Below are 19,107 nucleotides of genomic sequence, written 5' to 3' on the forward strand. Positions count from 1 at the left end.
CGGGGGTAGTGCCCAAGGTCAGAAATTATGCTAGCTTTTTTGGCCCAAACAGTACCACAGTATGTACCAGAAACATAATCAGCCAGTACTGGGATAAGATAAAACATGGACCCCCACTTTGACAGTATTCCCAGCTTCACTACAAAAAGAAAAAAAGGAAGGAAGGAAGGAAGGAAGGAAGGAAGGAAGGAAGGAAGGAAGGAAGGAAGGAGAGAGAGAGAGAAAGAAAGAAAGAAAGAAAGAAAGAAAGAAAGAAAGAAAGAAAGAAAGAAAGAACTGTTGGGACCAGAAGGCAGTTTGCAAATTCTTGTCCCCCTTTAGAGTTGATTCTATAAACTGAACTTTTTTTATTCATATTTGTTCAAACAAAACAAATGGCCATGAGGATCAGGTAAAAGGTAGAGTTCATAATTCAATACGGAGATGCTCAAAGGCCCACAGTGGCTAGGGCTGAAAGTAGAGCCAGGAGCTAATTAAAATTACCTCCTTAAAACACTCAGACACCAAACAGGGACCATGGCTGGCAACGGATAAGAATTCATACAACTCCTGCAAAGCAGTTACCAGGATGTTTGAGACATTCTAACCCTGAGGTTATATCCAAGCTCTGAAAAGAACAACTTACTTAACTTTACATCTGCACTAGTGCCTGGGGAAAAATCCTGACAGAAGTCCAGGTCTGGGGCAACTTCAAAATCAATGGTGATAACCTGGACTACTTAGTCTAAACCTAAAAGCTTTCTACATTTCTACAAGAACACCACAGTTTCTGCTGGGACAATAACATTTCAGTGGCAGATCTGTAAGGATGCCATGTTTTGAGGCCTCTGTTTCTATAAATACAGAACTCACAATTGTAATTTCCATTACAGCAGCTTAAATGAGGCCTATAATACAAAAAGGTTTTAGAAAGTTCTTCAAGTTCCCTGAAATTTGGACTGTGCTAATAATTAACATCCCTTGTAAGATGAAAATTGGTCCCATTCAACCAGTAGGCTACAGTTACAAAACAAACCATCTCTTTATACTTTTGATCCTGTAAATTTAATTAAAAAAAAAAAAAGCAGTAAAGAATGTGGACCAGGGAACATCATGATACTGCCAAAACCTACCAAGCTTTAAGTCTACCCTCCGAGAAAGAGGGTGCAATGCTCCAGCCTACTTAGCTACACAGAAAGCAACAAGCAATGTTTCAGAGTTCCAACTACTGCCTAAGATACTCATGTCTTTGATGTTTCTCTTTTACAATCCTGAAACTCAAAGTGACTGCTGAATTTCTTCTGATAAGAAAAGTTCTGTTCTAGCACCCGCTGCTTGCTCCTATTGCTCAAGGATAGGACAACTACCTTGATTGTCATTATGAATCACTGATATCTATATTAAGAACTAAAAGATAAAACCTAAATATTGACTCAATGGTCCCTTTGTTCCTTCATAATTTATGTTTCTATATCTTAGGGTATGTACAGTCCACGTTATCTAAAAAGCATTATGAGAAGATTGCAAAACAATGAAATTGAAATTGTTTCAAGTTCCTAAAGAGCTTGCAGTGAGGTAGCCAAGGCCATGCCCAGCATGTAAGAGGCTTTCAGTTGACTCTATAGCACTACATACAGGGAAAGACCCATAATGCATTAAGCACAAAAGACTGCAGATTCATATATGGGAAGAGGCCAAGGAAAACTTTAAAATACATCCCTGGAACACCAAATAAATATGCAGAGAGTAGAGATGACTGGCCTAAGACATTGTGTCACTTACAGGTTCCTTGTAAGAATAAGTGATTATTCTCCCAGAAAAGCAAATTCTAAGTTTGGTTTCAGAAAATATTTGTATCCAAGTATATTACATAAATAAAACCAAGAGTGGCTCTTTTAGACTAGTGTTAAACAATCTAATGTGACACACCAAGCCTGATATATGCTCTCTGGTACTCCTTCCTTACCATCAGTCAGACACACAACCTCTTGATCTACCTCGTTTACAGAATTTCCACACCAAATTATGAATATACAATTAGAAAAAATGAACAGTCTACTTCAGAGTGAGTAGACCTTTCTGGGAAATATCATGAGTCCCTGTCTCTTAAAAAAGCACACCATGACACACACACTACCAACAAAGATAGACTGTCTGTCTTTCCACTCATAAATCCTACCACTAATGAGCCAATACAAACACTGATAAAGACCTCAGAAGAGCCACAAGTAATGCATCTACTCCTATCACATCTGGGGGTACTGTTCTGTACACACAGATGTTCTATAGACCTGTGTGCCATGGCATAGGACTCTACCCAGACCTCACATTTTCAAGGTTTTAATTTACTACACAGATGTCATCAAAATGACATCTTACAAGTCAAGAATTAACACAGCATCAGATTTTTACCAACATAAGAACCAAAATTAGCAGTGTTACACTGACTGGCAGGTTATCGTCCTTAGAACCAGAACCAATCTTGTCACACTAACTGGCAGGTTCTTGAGCTGGCCAAGACAACACGCTATCAGTTCACCTTGCAGCTGATAAATGTAAACAATCTATGGGTCTTCTCAAGCATGGTCAGCACTGGGGAGAATGTGATTATAAACATCTTGAGGACTGAGATTTTCAGGCTATATATTAAGTTTTTGTTTTAAAATGTTAAATAAACAAAATCACCTTATTTATGTGATGTTTTCTATAGGAACTCAAACTAGGATTTATGGAACCCACGGGAATATGACAAACATGAACAAATCAAGGTCTAAAAACAATGTTTACAAAACAAACTAAAATTCTGAAATTATAATAGGCTTACGTGCTACACATGCTTTATGCTCTAGAGGTAAGTGAAGGGAGAGGTTTATCTGACATATCTGAGAAAGAAAACACAGATCAACTTACTTGCTGACTTTCTCCTGTTTGTATGCAGAAACTACACAGGTAATGACTGGACAAAGAGCAGAGGTGTGCTACCCAACACAAAGGGGCTTCTTCCCTCACAGCATGGAAATACTTGAGCAGAACAAATCTTGGGACAATTACACCAGTAGCAAGCAAATGAATTTTAAAGATATGTGCTTCCTAGAGTCACAATTACCCACTCTACCCAGAGAAAAGCTAGAGTTCTGCCACCCAAAAAAATAACCTGGAGTGTTGGAAGAGTGGTCTAAGCCTGGAATTGCAGCATTCAGGAAGTTCAGGCAGGCAGTTCAAGGGCAGCCTGGGGTACATAAACACCCATTAAAAAAAATCCAAGAAAACCACTTGTGTGCATTCCCTTGAGGTCAGAGTGGTGACGCTGTCATAATAGGGAACACTCCTCATAAAATAATAAGATAATGCCAAGGAATTATCTGTTGCAGTAAATGTCTAAGACTGAGCAACACAGTCAGCAAAGTATTCAACCTAGGGGCAAGGGAGGTCAACAGTTTCTTAAAATAACAACTAAGGATCCAAATGCAATTTTACAACCATATTGTAAATTCTAACGGGAATTTACATTGGCTAAATCTCAAGCAAACTTGGTATTATTTTATCTTCAAGTGTCATTGCATGCTGAGAACCCACTAAAGAAGGCAGCACAGACTCAGGTACTTTGACAAGGATAAAAGAATAAAGTCTTTATGGTCTTTTCCAAGAACTTTATTCTTCTTCATCAACTTATCAGTAGTGATTGCATTTATCTGTTCAGAAAATCCTGGAACTTTAAGTTACAAAAATCTCACGTGAAGGCTACAGTTTTCAAACACTAGTCTCAGAAGCTTCCAGCCAACTGAGTAACTCCTCTGCCAACAAATTTAAACCTTGAAACCACCAGGAGCACACGGGAGGTTCACTCATGGACATAGCAATTGTTAGACAGGCTTTACTAATATCAAGACAGAGCACAACTTAAATGGATTCTCCAGCTGCTATGCTGACTCCCCTGGGAACACTCCCTTCCCTGCAGGACAAGTGTCTATGTGAGAGGCACAGACTGGAGACTCGAGACACCTCATTTATCCTCAGTTACACTAAGACGGTAGGAACCTAATTTAATAGCACACTCCACACTGGCAATTAACTTCTCAGGGAACATTAAAACAATTAGGTAAGGATGCACCCCATCACATCTGTCTGCTATCTCCATCTACACATGATGACAATTAAGTCATCATCCTACCCTACAGGTTTGCAGCACTACAAAGTGGCCATTCACATTTTCTGCTACTCACTTCAAAAATATGCACTTTAACTCATAACCATAAGAATCACTTGTCAAAGGCAAAGAAAAAGTAGAAAATGTGTCCATAGGGCACACACATAACCTCTCCAACCTCGGCAGCAGGCCTGAAGAGGGCCCATCTGTCTCACAGTTACATGGGGAATATGGATAGGTGGTACCTGGACCACAGAGACCTGTGCTGCCAAATGCAGGTGGGCCTTGCAGGAGATGAGACTGAACCTGTGATATTGAAGCCAAATGTCACACATTAAATCGCATGACTCTGTCACCACTTCTCACTCCCTAAGTTGCCCTTTATACTCCCTTTTCAGGTAAAGCAAAAGAAATAAACAAATTTACTCTGGAACAGAGAAATACATTAAAAAAGTTTAAGTGACTTTAACATAATTATGTCTACAACACACATAGAGACAACAAAGTCAGTGTGCCAAGTCTTTCTAACTAGCGTACTTTGTTGTCCTTCAGTTCTCTACAGCACAGATATGGATGAGAACCTCTAATCTAAAACGCAAAATTCCAAAGCTCCTAAACCTGAACTTTATAAACACTAGCTTTGGTCTTCAGAGCATTTCAGTTTTAAACAGGATTTATAACCAGTAAGTCTATAAATGTTCTCAAATGTAAGATTCAACTCTGAAATACTTTTAGAACCAAACACTTCAGATAAGATACTCAAACTGTTTTCTAATGTAAGAAATGGCTCTACATTGAGTAAACATTCAGTCAGAACCTATATTATTTGGATTTCTGACAGCACTAATGTCTACAGCTCACCTCAAGCAGGCAGATGCTGTATTGGTTGCTGGTCTGAATTTCCAGTGAGGAAACAGCAATCATCACAAGGACAAAAGAAAAAGGGAAAATAGAAACACATGCCTGCTGAAGAAGCTTTTGAATTATTAGATACAAACTGAAGCCTAAAACTGGCTATGAGGGCTGGACAGATGGCTCAGCAGTTAAGAAAACTGGCTCCTCTTCCAGGACTTGGGTTCATTTCTTAGCAGCTGTAAGGCAGCTCACAGTCATCTGCAATGTGGGATTAGATACTAGGCATAGACATACCTGTGGTTCACAGACATACACAGGCAAAAAAAAAACCCCAAAAAACAAAAAAACACCCATACATATAAAAATTAAATTAAAAATAAATAAAACTGGCTGTGGGTTGAAGGCACCAGTTTTTCCAATAATCACAGACCTAAATGTTTTCCTAGGCGGCACAGGCCTCAGCACACATCTGAAAGAAATCCCACCCCTACATGTCACATGTACACACCAACATCAACCACCTGAGATCACTAGGCCTGTCTTTTTCAAGAGTTTATTCACAGCTGTGAGGACAGTTTTTTAAAGCAGTGTTAAATACTACCACACAGTTATATGCAGAAAGAGAACTACTTAGGTTGGGTTCACATTTTCTACCATGCCTGAAGGTTAATATTTTACAGGAGTCATCTCAACTTCAGCCTGTATTTCCAAGCCATCTTTTCACAAATCCGCTCAAAAATTAATTTGTAAATAGTTAAAGAAAAGAGTCTTTGCTATCCTTGTTTACTTTCAACAAAGCTGGATGTGCTGTACAGAGCAGGGCTGCTTGTTTGGATCAGCTCCATGGATGACACACTGCCATTTTGGCAGATGGACCCTTACACCCACAAATGCACTGCACAAGCTGTATTTTAAATTTCTAAAATATTTTTGTTTTCTGAGTATGTATATGCACCCACAGGGGTAAGGTATACAACCACCACAGCATGCACATAGAGGTCAGAAGACAACTTACAGAAGTCAGTCCTCTCCTTTTATCTCGTGGGTCCCACAGACTGAGCTTGGGTCATGAAGCACCTATCCCTGTTGAGTCAACTTGCCAGCATTAGTAATAGCTCAGCAGTTAAAAACACCTGCTGTTCTTGCAGAGGATCCAGGTTCAGTTCCTAGGGCCCACATAGTGCATAACAACTATCTGTTCCAATTGATCTATTCCTTCTTTTGGCCTTGGCAGGCAAGAGGCATATACACATAGGCAAACACTAAATAGGACCTTTCTTTGGTATTATTTATTTGTTCAACAGCTGTACTAACATAAAAAGGCTGATAAGTTAAAAAGCAAAACAACAAACTGGCATGATATGCTCCAGCCTGTAATTCCAATACTTAGGGGGAAGAGGCAGGAAAATTGCCATGAGTATGAGGTCAGAGTGGACTAGAGTATAAGTACTTTATCTCAAATAAAACAAGAGCCTGGCAAGTTGGCTCAAAAGACAGAGTTTACTGGTAAGTTTGATCGCTGGTATCCACTTGGTGGAGAAAATCAACTCTGACTCCCATAAATTGTCCTCTGACCTCTCCATGTGCACCATGGCACACCTGTGCCTGAGCACACAAATTTAAAACAAAATAGCAACAAAAACAGCTATCACAACAACAACAAAAAAGGAAGGCAGGGAATGGATTTTGAAAATTACAGATCAAATTTAAAACAAAACAAGGAAAGCCCAGCAGAACAAGCCCTTCATGGTTATTACATTCTTGCTCACCCACTGGAAATATTCTGTTCTTAATACTTTATTTTTTTTTAGGCTTTTACAGTAAAACACACTATATTAAGGTTCATTTGTTTTCTAACCTACTAGCAAACTTTTACATTAAAACATACTATGTTAAGGTTCATTTGTTTTCTAACCTAGGAGAAGCATTGTCACTAGAAGATAAAGCGCTTACCAACTGTGGACTACATCTCATTTCCTCTCAATTTGCATGTTTTTGCATTTGATTCAAATGTTGTTTTTAAAAAAAGCAGAAAAAATTAGCAGTAAGGAGTCAATGTACTCATGGCTCAAGTTGTCTGAGTTTGACCCAAGAACTCTCATCCCCTTACCCCTCCCCCCCCCAAAAAAAGGTCCCAGACACTTCCACAAATCTCTTAGGACAAATTTTCTTAAAGAATGACAAATGACAACTATGTGACAGGCTGACTATACAGGCTGATCAGAACCTAGTCAAGTTTTTTTTAAGGAACCACTAGGGATATCTGTAAATATGAAAAAGCATTTCATCCATTAAAAGCTTGTTTTAAAGCAAACATTGCTTTTTTGTTAGTATTCAAATAATTAATACAAGTGAGTAGCTCTAAGGTTTTTTTTTTTTTTAAGTTTTATTCTAATTGTGTATATGTCAAAGTATATCACCAAGAAAAACAAGTCCTTAGGGGTCCTCAGTAATTTTAATTAAAAAGGAGAAACACTGAGTCAGATCAGTTTGAAACCATCAGGATGTAGCAACCATCTTCATCTCTCTGGTAAAGGAAGATAGCAGCAAAGAATCAAATAAAGTCAAATTCATGACTCCAAGTGCTTTATCAAATAATAGTACTATACTATTTTAGACCCTAAGAGTATACACATCTCATTATTCAATGGTTTGCATATTCAATTTTACACATATTCAAATTTAAGTTGAAAAGCCACTTAATTTTATATAACTGTATAATCTTATATAACTTAGGTAAACAGAACAATTTAACTGCTCTACAGACTAATGTTTGGCTAGAGTTAGTGTACTATTCCCAATTTATCTCACCATCCAAGATGTTGCAGTTATTAGGCAGTAAAAACAGTATACATATACTTCTAAGCTTACCAAAAATCTTATGTGTTAAAGGATACAAGCTGTCACTTCTTTTATACTATTCTGAAGACTGGTGTGTGCCTGGCATACTCCATGTTTCTATGAAGTTCACTAATTCTAATTCAGACTCAGAAATAATACACAGTTTCATAAAATTCAAGAACTGTTTTATACTCCTTTCAGGCTGCAACTAGGAGGAGGAGCTATTTTAGAGGAGGAAGGAGACAATAGGAACAAAGAAACATGAAGGACAAGAGTAAGGGAGAAGCAAGAAGCAAGTGAGTATGAGCAAAGAAATTCATCAAAGTCATGAATTTATTTTACATGCTAACTAAAAAACTAATTTAAAAGAGTATGCATGCAGTTGATTCCCTATTATACCCTCATTTTCTCAAATTATTAAGTACTTGTACATATCTTTCAGCCAAAATTATGAGTTAAGTGGCCACTGTAGTAATTATACACATATGGGCAAGACCTCTAGCAGCTTCAGCATGCAAACCTGTTTGTACCCAAAGCATTTCTGAGTCCTGTGCCAGTGGAAACACTTGCCAAGCTGTGATGCTGAAACTGTGTCTCTTAGCATTTCTGTTGCTTGTTCTGTCTTTGACTGACAAACTGCTTTTACTCTGTAGCAATATACCTCTAGTAGATGCCTTACATTTAGAAAGCACTCAATGAATGCATTCATTTAAGGCTAAAGAGTAGTAAGAGATAAGAGAATTATTACATTAGAAAAGGCCCCTCTCAAACAAAATAAATTCAGACGAAAACCATGCAACACAATCCATCACCACATCTTCTGCTGATTTTACATGTTCAAAGCTAAGGTTTCAAAATATTGTACTGTGATGAACATGGAAAAAAAAAAGATGACAGTCTATAATGAAACCAAAAATAGTAAAACATAAAGGTTACTTCATTAATCAAAGGCAATTTACTCAAATATATACTCTGCCTGTCAGGTATTTTATTTCGTAGTTAAAGCTTTTGTCTATTCTCTTCCTAGAAAACCTGATACTATAATAATTAAAAACATAACTACCCCTTCTTTTAATAATTCCTCATACCCCTAGACAAATCCCAATACAAGAACACACACAGTATCTATCTTAAAGCAGAACCTATTCTACACAGGAACTTGTCAAAGTGCAATCTTCTTCCTAAACTCTTAAGAAATCTTTGACCCAAGCACCCAAGACTAAACAGTGAGACCCATCTCACAGGAGCTTGACTGACTTTGTGAATGTGTGTGTGTGTGTATGTGTGTGCGCCTGTGTGTGTGTGTGTGTGTGTGTGTGTGTGTGCGCATATAGGTAAAGACACTTGCCACCAAGTCTGACAACCTGAGTTCAATTCCTGAGACGCACATTATGGAAAAAATAGACTCCCAACCTCTACACACATACACACATATCTAACACACATACACACGGTGTGGGGATGAGAGGGCATGAATGAACAAATAGCACTAGGAACAAGTTCCACGATACAAACTCTCCTTCTAGCATAAGGCCCTGGGTTCAGTTCTCAGGATCAAAAGACAGAAAAAAAAAAAAAAAAAAAAAAAAAAAGGGAAAAAAGAAAGAAAGAAAGACAGGGAAGGAATGAATTAAAATGTAGTGTCCCATTTCTTCCTTCCTTCTTTTCTTTTTTTTAACCAACATGGTCAAAATATTATTCTGTTCAGAAATGGGGATAAGCAGGAAAAACTGTAGGCCACCCTCATTAAACAGAGCAGCCTCTCATTCTGAATCCTTAAAATGTGTCTTCCCAACACTATTTTCATGTATACAGTGTAAGCATTCAGCCCATGAAAGGGTATGTATGACTCAGGCTTGTGAACAGATGAGCTCTATAAATACACAGCCCTGACTCTGAAGCTCCATGTTTTTAAGAATTTACTATCAGATGCAGTCTTAGGTCTGAAAAAATTTAAGATCAAGTTTACACTTGAACAATAAATATGCGAAGAAAAACAGATACAGAAAATAAGCAACTAAGATGCATTCACCAAGGAAAACATACAGTTTAGATGGAAATACCAAAGTAATTCATATACGGGCTGTAACTGCAAGGCTGCTAAGACAAAAATGAATATTCCTTTAAACTAAGTGCAACTTAGACTCCAGATATAGTCCACACTTTTCAAGCAGGTCTAGCTGTACATTGAGCAGTAAGGAATCATAGCAAATAGCTTTACTTCCAAAGCAGGCTGCTCTCCTCACAGGCTAGATGTATAAAAATAGAAGAGAGGGTAAGTACTCAAAAACATAAAACGACTTTTAAAAAGAAAAAGGAGAAACCCAGGCCACCACACTCGGGGTGTCTGTGTGTCTGTTTGGTGCTTGTATTCAAAGAAAGGCAGCTTAGGAAGGCATGTGGGTCTGTGTTCATATGCAGCAGGTGGTGGGGTACTTACCGTGCCCGGCTCTCTGTCTGCTCCCGAGGTTACCAAGAAACGCACAGACACGCCCGTTCAGACACAGAGGAAAGAACAGAAATAAAAAAAGGGGGGAATAATTAGAACACAGGCCCCAGGCAGTTTTAAAAATGGCTTTATTTATATAAGTCATTGCACATTCCTAATACAGTGATTTCCTGAAAATTACAGTATTTGTAAACATAAGATTTACAGTTTAACCATACACAAAACCTATTTTTAATTTCTTGACAGAATAAATTACCTTTCTTAAAAAAATTAGTCAAGTGCAATTTGCCCAATATTTAATGCATACTAGGATTAAAGCCTACAAAACTAGTAACAGATGCAATTGTCAAGCCTTTCATTTAAACACATTCACTTTCAAATTTAACTTCTTATTTCGCCCCATTTAACAAACATCACTTTCTTTGAAAATTACCCAATTAAGCAGTTAACAGTTCTCCATAATATGGTACAGGCCACTGGCAATTAAAAAGGCAGTTACTAAGATGTCAAGATGCCTGCAGGCTAGCAAGATGGAAAAAACCCACAGCTGCCCAAGGCACACCTTGCAGAGTGGCAGGGTGAATTGAGTGTCAGTGGAAAGCTTTCCAACAGCTCCTGTTAGCTCACTGTTTGCTCTGTGTGTGGGGCTGGGGCTTTCCACAGCGAAGCACAGCTCTGTAGCACTGTCTGAGTATGAGAGCAAAGCCTAATCTGGCTTGCCCAGCCTCTCACCTCTGTGGCGCTCTGCATCATGGTGCTTCTTGTCATCTTTTATTGCCAAGTGAGACTGCCCACTCAGAGCACTTGACAGCGCGAGAAGGCTGGCACTGCCCCCAAGGGGCGGGATGCCAGGAGGCTGAAGTCCTGAAGGGTGAGGCGTGAGAGGTACGGGGGGTCCATGGCCATGAGAAAGATGCTGAGCTTGCAACTGCTGCTGCTGTTGGCAGTGGTTGGAGGAGGAGGTGGAGGAAGAGAAAGTGGAAGAAAAGTAAAAGCAAGAGGAGGAAGAAGGGGAAGAGGAGGAGGAAGGGGAGAAAGAGAAGAACAGGAGGAAGAAGAGGAAGAAGAAAAAAAGGAGGAGAAGGAAGAGGTGGCAGTAATGGCAATAGAGAAACCATCCAGGTGGAAAGCATAAATAATAAAAGAAAGAAAGAACCACAAGTTGGACATAGAAAAGGGAATGGAGACAGAGGTAGGAAAGAGGAAATGAAGTTAGTGCTTTCAACTTATCAAAAACTTTAGCCCCTCAGTACTCACTCCCAGCTAATCACCAAATCTAACCCTAGAGTCCTACACCTGCCTCTACTTTTTGCTCTAACCAACCTGGACAAGAAACATCTAGCTACTTTAAAAGATTCATGTGTGGATCTCATTTAGATCTCAGTGCCTTCAAAGAGGAACATCAATGTGCCACTGAATTAAGTTGTACAGTTGTCCTGAGTTGACTTAAGTTAATCAGGGTACATAAGTACCCCACAATGAAGTAACCACACTATTTATGATGTGAGTACATTTCACCAACATTCACTATCACAATGATGCCATGAATGAAAGCCTGAACTCAGAAAGCAAGAAGTGCTGGCATTTGGACACACTGAGATATATCCTTAACCCACCAAGCTCTCTGAGAACTGTAAGAAAGCAATGACTTCCTCATTTCTCAAAAGCAACTAAGTTCCATGGTACTGGGAAAGTTGCTGAGTTTTACTAGGGTGAGGGGGAGTGTTTGTGAGCCATACAACTGCTCCACCCTACCCTCTATAGGGAAGGGATGATCCTGGGAAGCAGGTTGACCACTGGAAGAAACTTCAGAGTCAACCTTTATTAGCCATTCCTTTCATCCGATAAACTTCATTCCTGAAACGCAGCCACACATATCTCTATGTTACAGAACAAAGTGCTGAGACTGCGGTTGAAACCTTGAGAAACATTTTCTGATTGCAGAGATGTAGAGGGGCCCAGGAGCCTACATTCTCAGATACCTCTTCTGCTGCCCATTCTGCCTCATCCATCTAATCCATTCCAGAAATTATAAACCTGCTCATAAGAAACCACACTATTGCTTTCAAGTATTACACTTAAAATCAGTAAATATATATGAAATGGCCCTGAAACATCTGGATGTATCTCAGCTGTCCAATACAGAATTCAGTTTTGATGAGACAGTAAAAACAGTTAAATCTCTATTCCTAAAGTATAATGTGAGGAAGTTCTTAAGATCCTAATTCATGCTCATTTTTCAGGACTGAATTGCTTGTTTATTTACTGCCCATTCCAGGAACACACTGGACCTCTTCACAGCTGAGTATAGTAGCTTCCACCCATACCAGAAATTCATTTGTAATTCCATTTCAGTTGTGCTTCCTATCCTCAAGAGTAAACAAAAAGCAACATGTTAGGCATTGAAAATCAGTGATTTTTACAGTAGATTTTCAACTACTCCCAACACCTTAAAAACCTTTATGAGTCCACAGTCATTTCAAAGTTCCACTCTTTCCTAAGAGAATTAGTTTTAATTAGAGGGGTAAATGGAAAGCAAGGGTGAGGTCCAAGCAGGCACCATTAATAATATTCTTGGAAAGTTTTTATAAATTTCTCCACTTGAGATCACAATCACAGTTTCTTTATATGTAAAAATCACTTTCCTGTCATCAGAAGACACGAATTCTTGCTCTGTCACCTTCTAAGAGCACGGCAACAGTGAGACATAAAACTGAAGAAGCTGGCAGCAGCAACACGGTCCACTAGGCATGCTCATTAGCACTTAATTAGGAACGAGACACCTGCCATAGAAATGTGCTTGGAGGAGGGTAAAGAACAGGTCTGCCCTACTAGCAATTACTATCATTACGTGTGAGCACAAGCCACGTCCAGCTTCAGAAAAGCGGTGAAGCGGACACAAGCCTGCCTCGGGTCATTAGGCACAGCACTGATTAGAGGGAAAGAGACTGAACAGAGCGGAACAGACAGCCACAGCATGATACCCTTCCTACCCCTCCACAAACCTCCAAGATAGAACCACTGTAAGCATCTCGGAGACAGGATTTTAGTTGGGCAGCAAATCTGTGTTAGGCAACATGTATCTAGGTACTCACACCGTAAAGATGTGCCCCCCCACCCCCCCCCCAAAAAAACAATTCCAAGGTAACGTTCATAAGAAAGAAAGAAAAAAAAAACACTAGAAAAAGTATAATACACTATTGAAAAGAGGGCTGAGCTTTATATAACATGAATGTTGTCACAGCCCTGAAATAACTATAAGTGTTTAAAGTGAAGAGTTGAGGTCATGACTATCAGTGTGAATATTCAACAGACTAACTGACCCAGAGAGCTTCTATTTCTACCCTGACCTGTTTTCTCCAAGCCCTGCAAAAACTGCTGTCACGTAAAGGTAAGTAACTGAGCTCAGCCATCCTTGGCTCAGAAAACATGAAAGCCTTTTTGCTTTAAACCAAATTATTTTTTATAAATAAAATTATGTAATTTTTAAAGCAGAATATTATGTAATATGAAGTAATATGAAGAAATGAAGCGGAGATATGAAGAGATGGGTTACAGCATGTAGATGCTCGAGACTGTAGGAAACTTGAGCGTATGCCTCCCATTCTGCCTCCTGAGCCAAGGTAATTCATTCATGTTTATTAACCCAGCAGAGGCTACAACTCACCTAAGGGAGAGTGCTTAGGCGGGGGCTCAAAGCTAAGAGTTATGAGTCAGGGCTGAGAGCCATGAACACAAAAACCCTCTCAGCTTCCTAAAAACAAGGTTAAGTTTACATTCATAGTGCAAGGAAAAAAGAAAGAAATCTCCTCCAAAGAGAACTGTGTTTTTCTTTCAGCGCTGCCAGGATGAATGCTTTTGACATCACACAATTCCATGTCCTCAATCACAAGTCCACTTTTACTATGGAGCCTAAAGGCAGTGACAAATACAGCGCTGTTCTTAAGACTTCATGAACACAGCTTCTCTCAATGCTTCTTCCTATATCCCTGCTCTCTTTCCAGGAGTTTTGAAAAAAAGAGAATCAAGTTCCCAGACACAGCTTTGGCCTTTTTTCCAAAAGTAGATACTATATTAAGATAAAACAGTTTATTGTAAATAAAGGCCTACCATCAGAATAATTAACTTTGGAGGGGCAGCCTACACCTTATTCTATCTATTAGTAATGGAACATTTTCTCTCCACAAAGTATCCTGAGATAATCTGGTACATATCACCCTTTCCCACCATAAAAAGCAGCAACATCATTTAAAAATGTGTCTTAGGTCAAATACAATACTGACATTGCTAGACAGACAAACAATAGTTCTATCATTTAGAAAAATTTTATGCACCTGCCCTCCACAGACCCAAATGTCATCTGTCATTTGCTTTCAACATGACAGCAAGAATGGGATAATTCAAACTCCATTTGAGGCATTAGGATTATTTAAAAATTAGGATTTTAAGTTAATGCTTACAGGTTTATAGTACATAGAGACTCAGGAAAAATAGTGCGTACAGCTGTCATTTTAAAGCCTGAGGTAAGGGTCAATGATAGAGGAAAGCCTGACATGCTCATAATTATTCATTCAACTTCCAGCAGTGCAAGCAGATACAAGATATTTTTGAAGAGCACCATTTTATCAATATAGGATGTTCCCCAGGTTATCAACTGAGACCATAGCAACTTGACAGGGACACCTAGACAAAGGGGAGTCAAATGTTAGTAGGATCTTGTGTCTAAAGGAAGATGATGACCTTCAATGCACAGTATAGCTCTCCACCAGACAAATGGGGGGAGCAAAATGCCACCCAATGCTAGAAAAAACTGGTAACAGCTGGATTCCACCCACTAACTCTAAAGTGATCTGGCAAACTTCTCTTTAAAACATAATGCTTTTCAATAATCAGAAACTTAACTGTCATCCCCATCCAAGTCCCCTGTACCATCTCAAAAACCAAAAATACAGCTCAGTGGGTAAAGGCAACTATAAGCAAGCCTGTTGACCTAAGTTCAATCCTAAGATTCAATGTAAAGGGGGAAGGAAAAAAACCAACACTACAAAAAGTCATCTTACCTCCAGTGGAGCAGTAAAGCCACTGCTGCATGCATGTACACACATGTGCACGCACACACACACGCACAGATGTTCTAAGCACACAACAGCCAGGGCACATTCTCAGCATCTGGCAGGCTGGGGCAAAAGAACATTGATGAAAACATGTGCTACACAGGAAGACCTGTCTCAAAATAAAACAGCCAATAAACAAACAAGGGGCTGACAATGTAGCTTAAATGGATCACAAGAACCACATAAAATCTGATGTGGTGCTACTTATCACAGCACGTGAGAAGACAGAATGGTCAGATGTTTATGTTTATTCTTCACAAGATAGTGAGTTCTATGCCAGACTTGGTTACAAAACAACAACAGAAATAAATTTTTCGAAGAAAACCTGCTTTCTAAAGCTGATCTTACTAACAACTTGAAAACTGAAATAAAGAAAGGAAGAAAAAAAAGGGCATTGTAAAAAGGGTACCCTGAAATTTCCATGGAGTATCCTGATCCCTAAGAGGAAGTCATGTAAAGTGCAGATCTGCTCTCACTGAAAGAAGTGGGGACAGGCTGAGTGAGAGATGAAAGCATCCTCCAAACCCTGAGTTAATGATCCTGAAAACCCACAAGGAATAAAGTAGCCTTACTCACATCAAGCAACTGCATGTTACTGAATCCACATTATAATGAACCTGGCTGTGTTGCTGGCATTTAGAACTATCATGGAGTGGAATGGTAACTGTCATTTTTGTTCTAAATCACAAGTATAACGGAGTCCATCACTACAGAGCTGCCCAGAAAGACATAAACTGCAGAAAGATGCAAAACCCCATGGCTCCAGCAACCAAATTCCAAAACTGTAACACATTTCACAAACCCAGGAAAAGTCATGTTATCAAAATCACACTTAATCCAACTAGACTGAATGATCCTCAACTAGCATCTCCACACCTGAATCACAGCAAGCAGCAATGATAATATGTATGTAAATACTGTTAAGGGAGACAAGGTGTGACAAGTGGCACTGCTGAACTTCGTAAAATGCTCTTCCTTAGTGTCTAGTTCTCTGCTCCTTAAAAACATTCATTTCTTATCTTCAGGGGTATGGGGAACAGAAGAAAGAGAGAAATCGGTTCACTCCATAATCAAGTCTGTTTGGAAGCAGTAACCTCAAGAACATTATAGGAGCTGGCTGAAAATCTCATATTACATGAATGGCCTCCATCTATAAGAAGAGCAAAGGTTGATAAACAGAAAGAAGCTGCTTACTGAGGGAAAGAATTCTCCAGCCACTTGAAAGCAATAAAGATAAAGTAGCAATGCACTAAAAGGCCCAGAAAATGACATGTGGATGATCTAAGAAATCGGAGAAAATACCTGCAAACCATAATCTGAACTCAGCTCAGCAGGAAACAACAAATTAACAGACAAGGAATTCTCAAAAGAAGGGTCTGTCATCAAGGAAATGTTAAAATGCATCCACAAGCCATCTTTCTGATGAGAAGCACTGAGATGCCTGGTCAGGATGATAATACTCAAAGGAAACCAGACAAGTTTCAGTAAATAATACAGAAAAAAAGTGAACCTATGGATAGTGTTGCTGGGAACTTAAACTAGCAACATCATTACAGAAAACACAGGACAGTGTCTAAAAATAATTAATTCAATACAGAACAACCACATGATGCAGAAACACTATTCTTGACAGATACCTGAATAAAATTGTCTCAAAGAGTCATCTGCACTTACATATTCACTGCATTCCCAACAGCCAAGATGTACAAACAATTGAGTCCATCAATATGTGATTAGAGAAGGAAAATGTGTTGTATACATATGGTTCAGTCTTGGAAAAGCCAGAAACAAAGCTAGGTATGATGGCCCATGCCTCTAATTCCAGCATCCAAGGTGGAGGCAGAAGAATCACGAGTTCTATAGCAGCCTGGGCTACTGAAGTAAAATCCTATGTCAACCAAACCAAAGCCAGGAAATTCAACCATTTACAACAACCTTATGCTAAGTAAAGTCAGCCAAATATAAATATTACGTAAATTTGTGTATATAAAATATCCAGAACAAGCCAACTGGTAGCCACCAAATGTTAGAAAAGAGGACATGAGAAGTCAATGATAAAAGATATAAGGTTTCTTTCAGTGGTGACAAAAACATTTTAGAATGAGACAGAGATGACTGAATATACTAACTAGTGAAATGTATGACTTAAAGGGTCAATTTAATCTGAATTGTATCTCAATTTTAAAAAATTCATATACCCATACTTGTTTAGCCTCTAAAATGGGATACTCTATTTTCTTTTTCTTTTGTTTTTTGGTTTTTTTTTTGGTTTTGGTTTTTCAAAGCAGGGTTTCTCTGTGTAGCCTTGGCTGTCGTGGACTGGCTTTGTAGACCAGTCTGGCCCTGAATTAACAGAGATCCACCTACCTCTGCCTCCCCCAATTCTAGGATTATAGGCGTGTACTGCCATGCCCAGTAGACACCCTATTTTCTATAGAGCAATTTCTTCCTCTTAGAAACATGTGTAAGTTTAAAACACCTACACCAAGGAATCAATTAAAATTCATGCATAGCACCTGGCAGGGAAATTAAATAAATATACCAGCAAATTTCTAGGAACTAAAATGCACATTAACTGTGAGAAAATCCAGATATTAAGGCCAAGTTCCACATCTAGGTGAGATACTGGGTAGTATTCTATTAAAAAACAAACTAACAACAACAACAAAAATCAAACTGACTTAAACAGGAGAAACAAGATATACAGGAAAAAAATCATTTTCTACCTTACACATCTGTAATCTTTGTATGAGGGAAGTTGAAGCAGGTGGATCTGAGTTGCAGGTCAGCCTGGGCTATAAAGAGAGACCGTTTCATGAGGGAAAGATATAGGGGCACAAAACAGGGTAGGTCTTCCATGCAATGTTGCCTTTGCAAATTCAGTGAAAAATTAGACTATTAGAATTTAAGAAGGTTTAAGTCTTTGAAACTTGTAGAAGATCCACATTCACTCTACCTGTGTAGTCTTCTCCAACTAGCAGGATATCCACTCTTCTAGAAAGGCACTTAAGGCTGGATTAAAGATGGGCTCTCCAGGGATTACTTGCATTGTCCTAAGAATAAGAAGCTCATCCTCTTTAAACTTCACACACTACAATCTCATCAACAGCTGACAGCTATAGTTAAAGGAGAAGGATAATCCAAGTTTGCTAATCCTTGAACCAATCATCTGATGCAACAGCAGAGCACTTTTTATATCTACAACTGATTAGTTTAGGCAAAAAGTCCTATCCCTCTGAAGATGCACAGGCTCCCACAGACACAAATATTCCACAGCTATCAAGCACACAAATACTCTAAGCTCTTTTGTTTCATACAAAATTGTTTTAAAGTACAAAGAGGTGTAAGCTTGCCAATGAATCAGGAAGATCCAAATCTAACCAATAACCAAAGCCATCCTTGTCTTCATAGAAGTTATATGCATTAAAAGTTACACTGAATCAAAATAGATTACAAAGAAAAATAAGGTACCCTAAATTTAGACTAGCCCTAAATTTCTTCAGTTTACATAGTTTAGATACTGCTATGGAAAACTGTTTAAATTTTCTTATATAGTCAACAATGCTACCAAAAGAGCTAGCATTTTGTGGATAGGAAAGATAATCTCTACTGTAACTCTTAAAATCACAAAGGCAGGGTACTCCTCTGTTGGGTATGGAAAACAGCACTGGTCTGTCCTAACTCTATCTCCATCTGTCCTCCCATTTTAACTTTAGAGTATA

The 19,107-nt window shown here is 38.8% G+C and overlaps 1 protein-coding gene across 14 annotated transcripts in view; it reads right to left on the reverse strand.

Moving 5' to 3' along the window:
• Positions 1 to 19,107, reverse strand: part of LOC110561700 (TLE family member 1, transcriptional corepressor) — an 83,494-nt gene that overhangs the window by 27,106 nt on the left and 37,281 nt on the right. For 8 of the 14 annotated variants that reach the window (XM_021658216.2, XM_021658215.2, XM_021658210.2 and 5 more), the window contains 2 exons: positions 11,004 to 11,208; positions 10,263 to 10,279 (listed from right to left, as the gene is read on the reverse strand). The exons of 2 other annotated variants lie outside the window; for them this stretch is intronic. In XM_021658216.2, coding sequence (XP_021513891.1) covers positions 10,263 to 10,279; positions 11,004 to 11,208 — 222 coding nt within the window. The remainder of the gene's footprint in view (positions 1 to 10,262; positions 10,280 to 11,003; positions 11,209 to 19,107) is intronic. 4 more of the 14 variants (XM_060365717.1, XM_021658217.2, XM_021658211.2 and 1 more) reach the window with 1 other exon arrangement.

This window comes from Meriones unguiculatus, chromosome 12 (genome assembly GCF_030254825.1).
Source record: "Meriones unguiculatus strain TT.TT164.6M chromosome 12, Bangor_MerUng_6.1, whole genome shotgun sequence".
NCBI lineage: Eukaryota > Metazoa > Chordata > Mammalia > Rodentia > Muridae > Meriones > Meriones unguiculatus.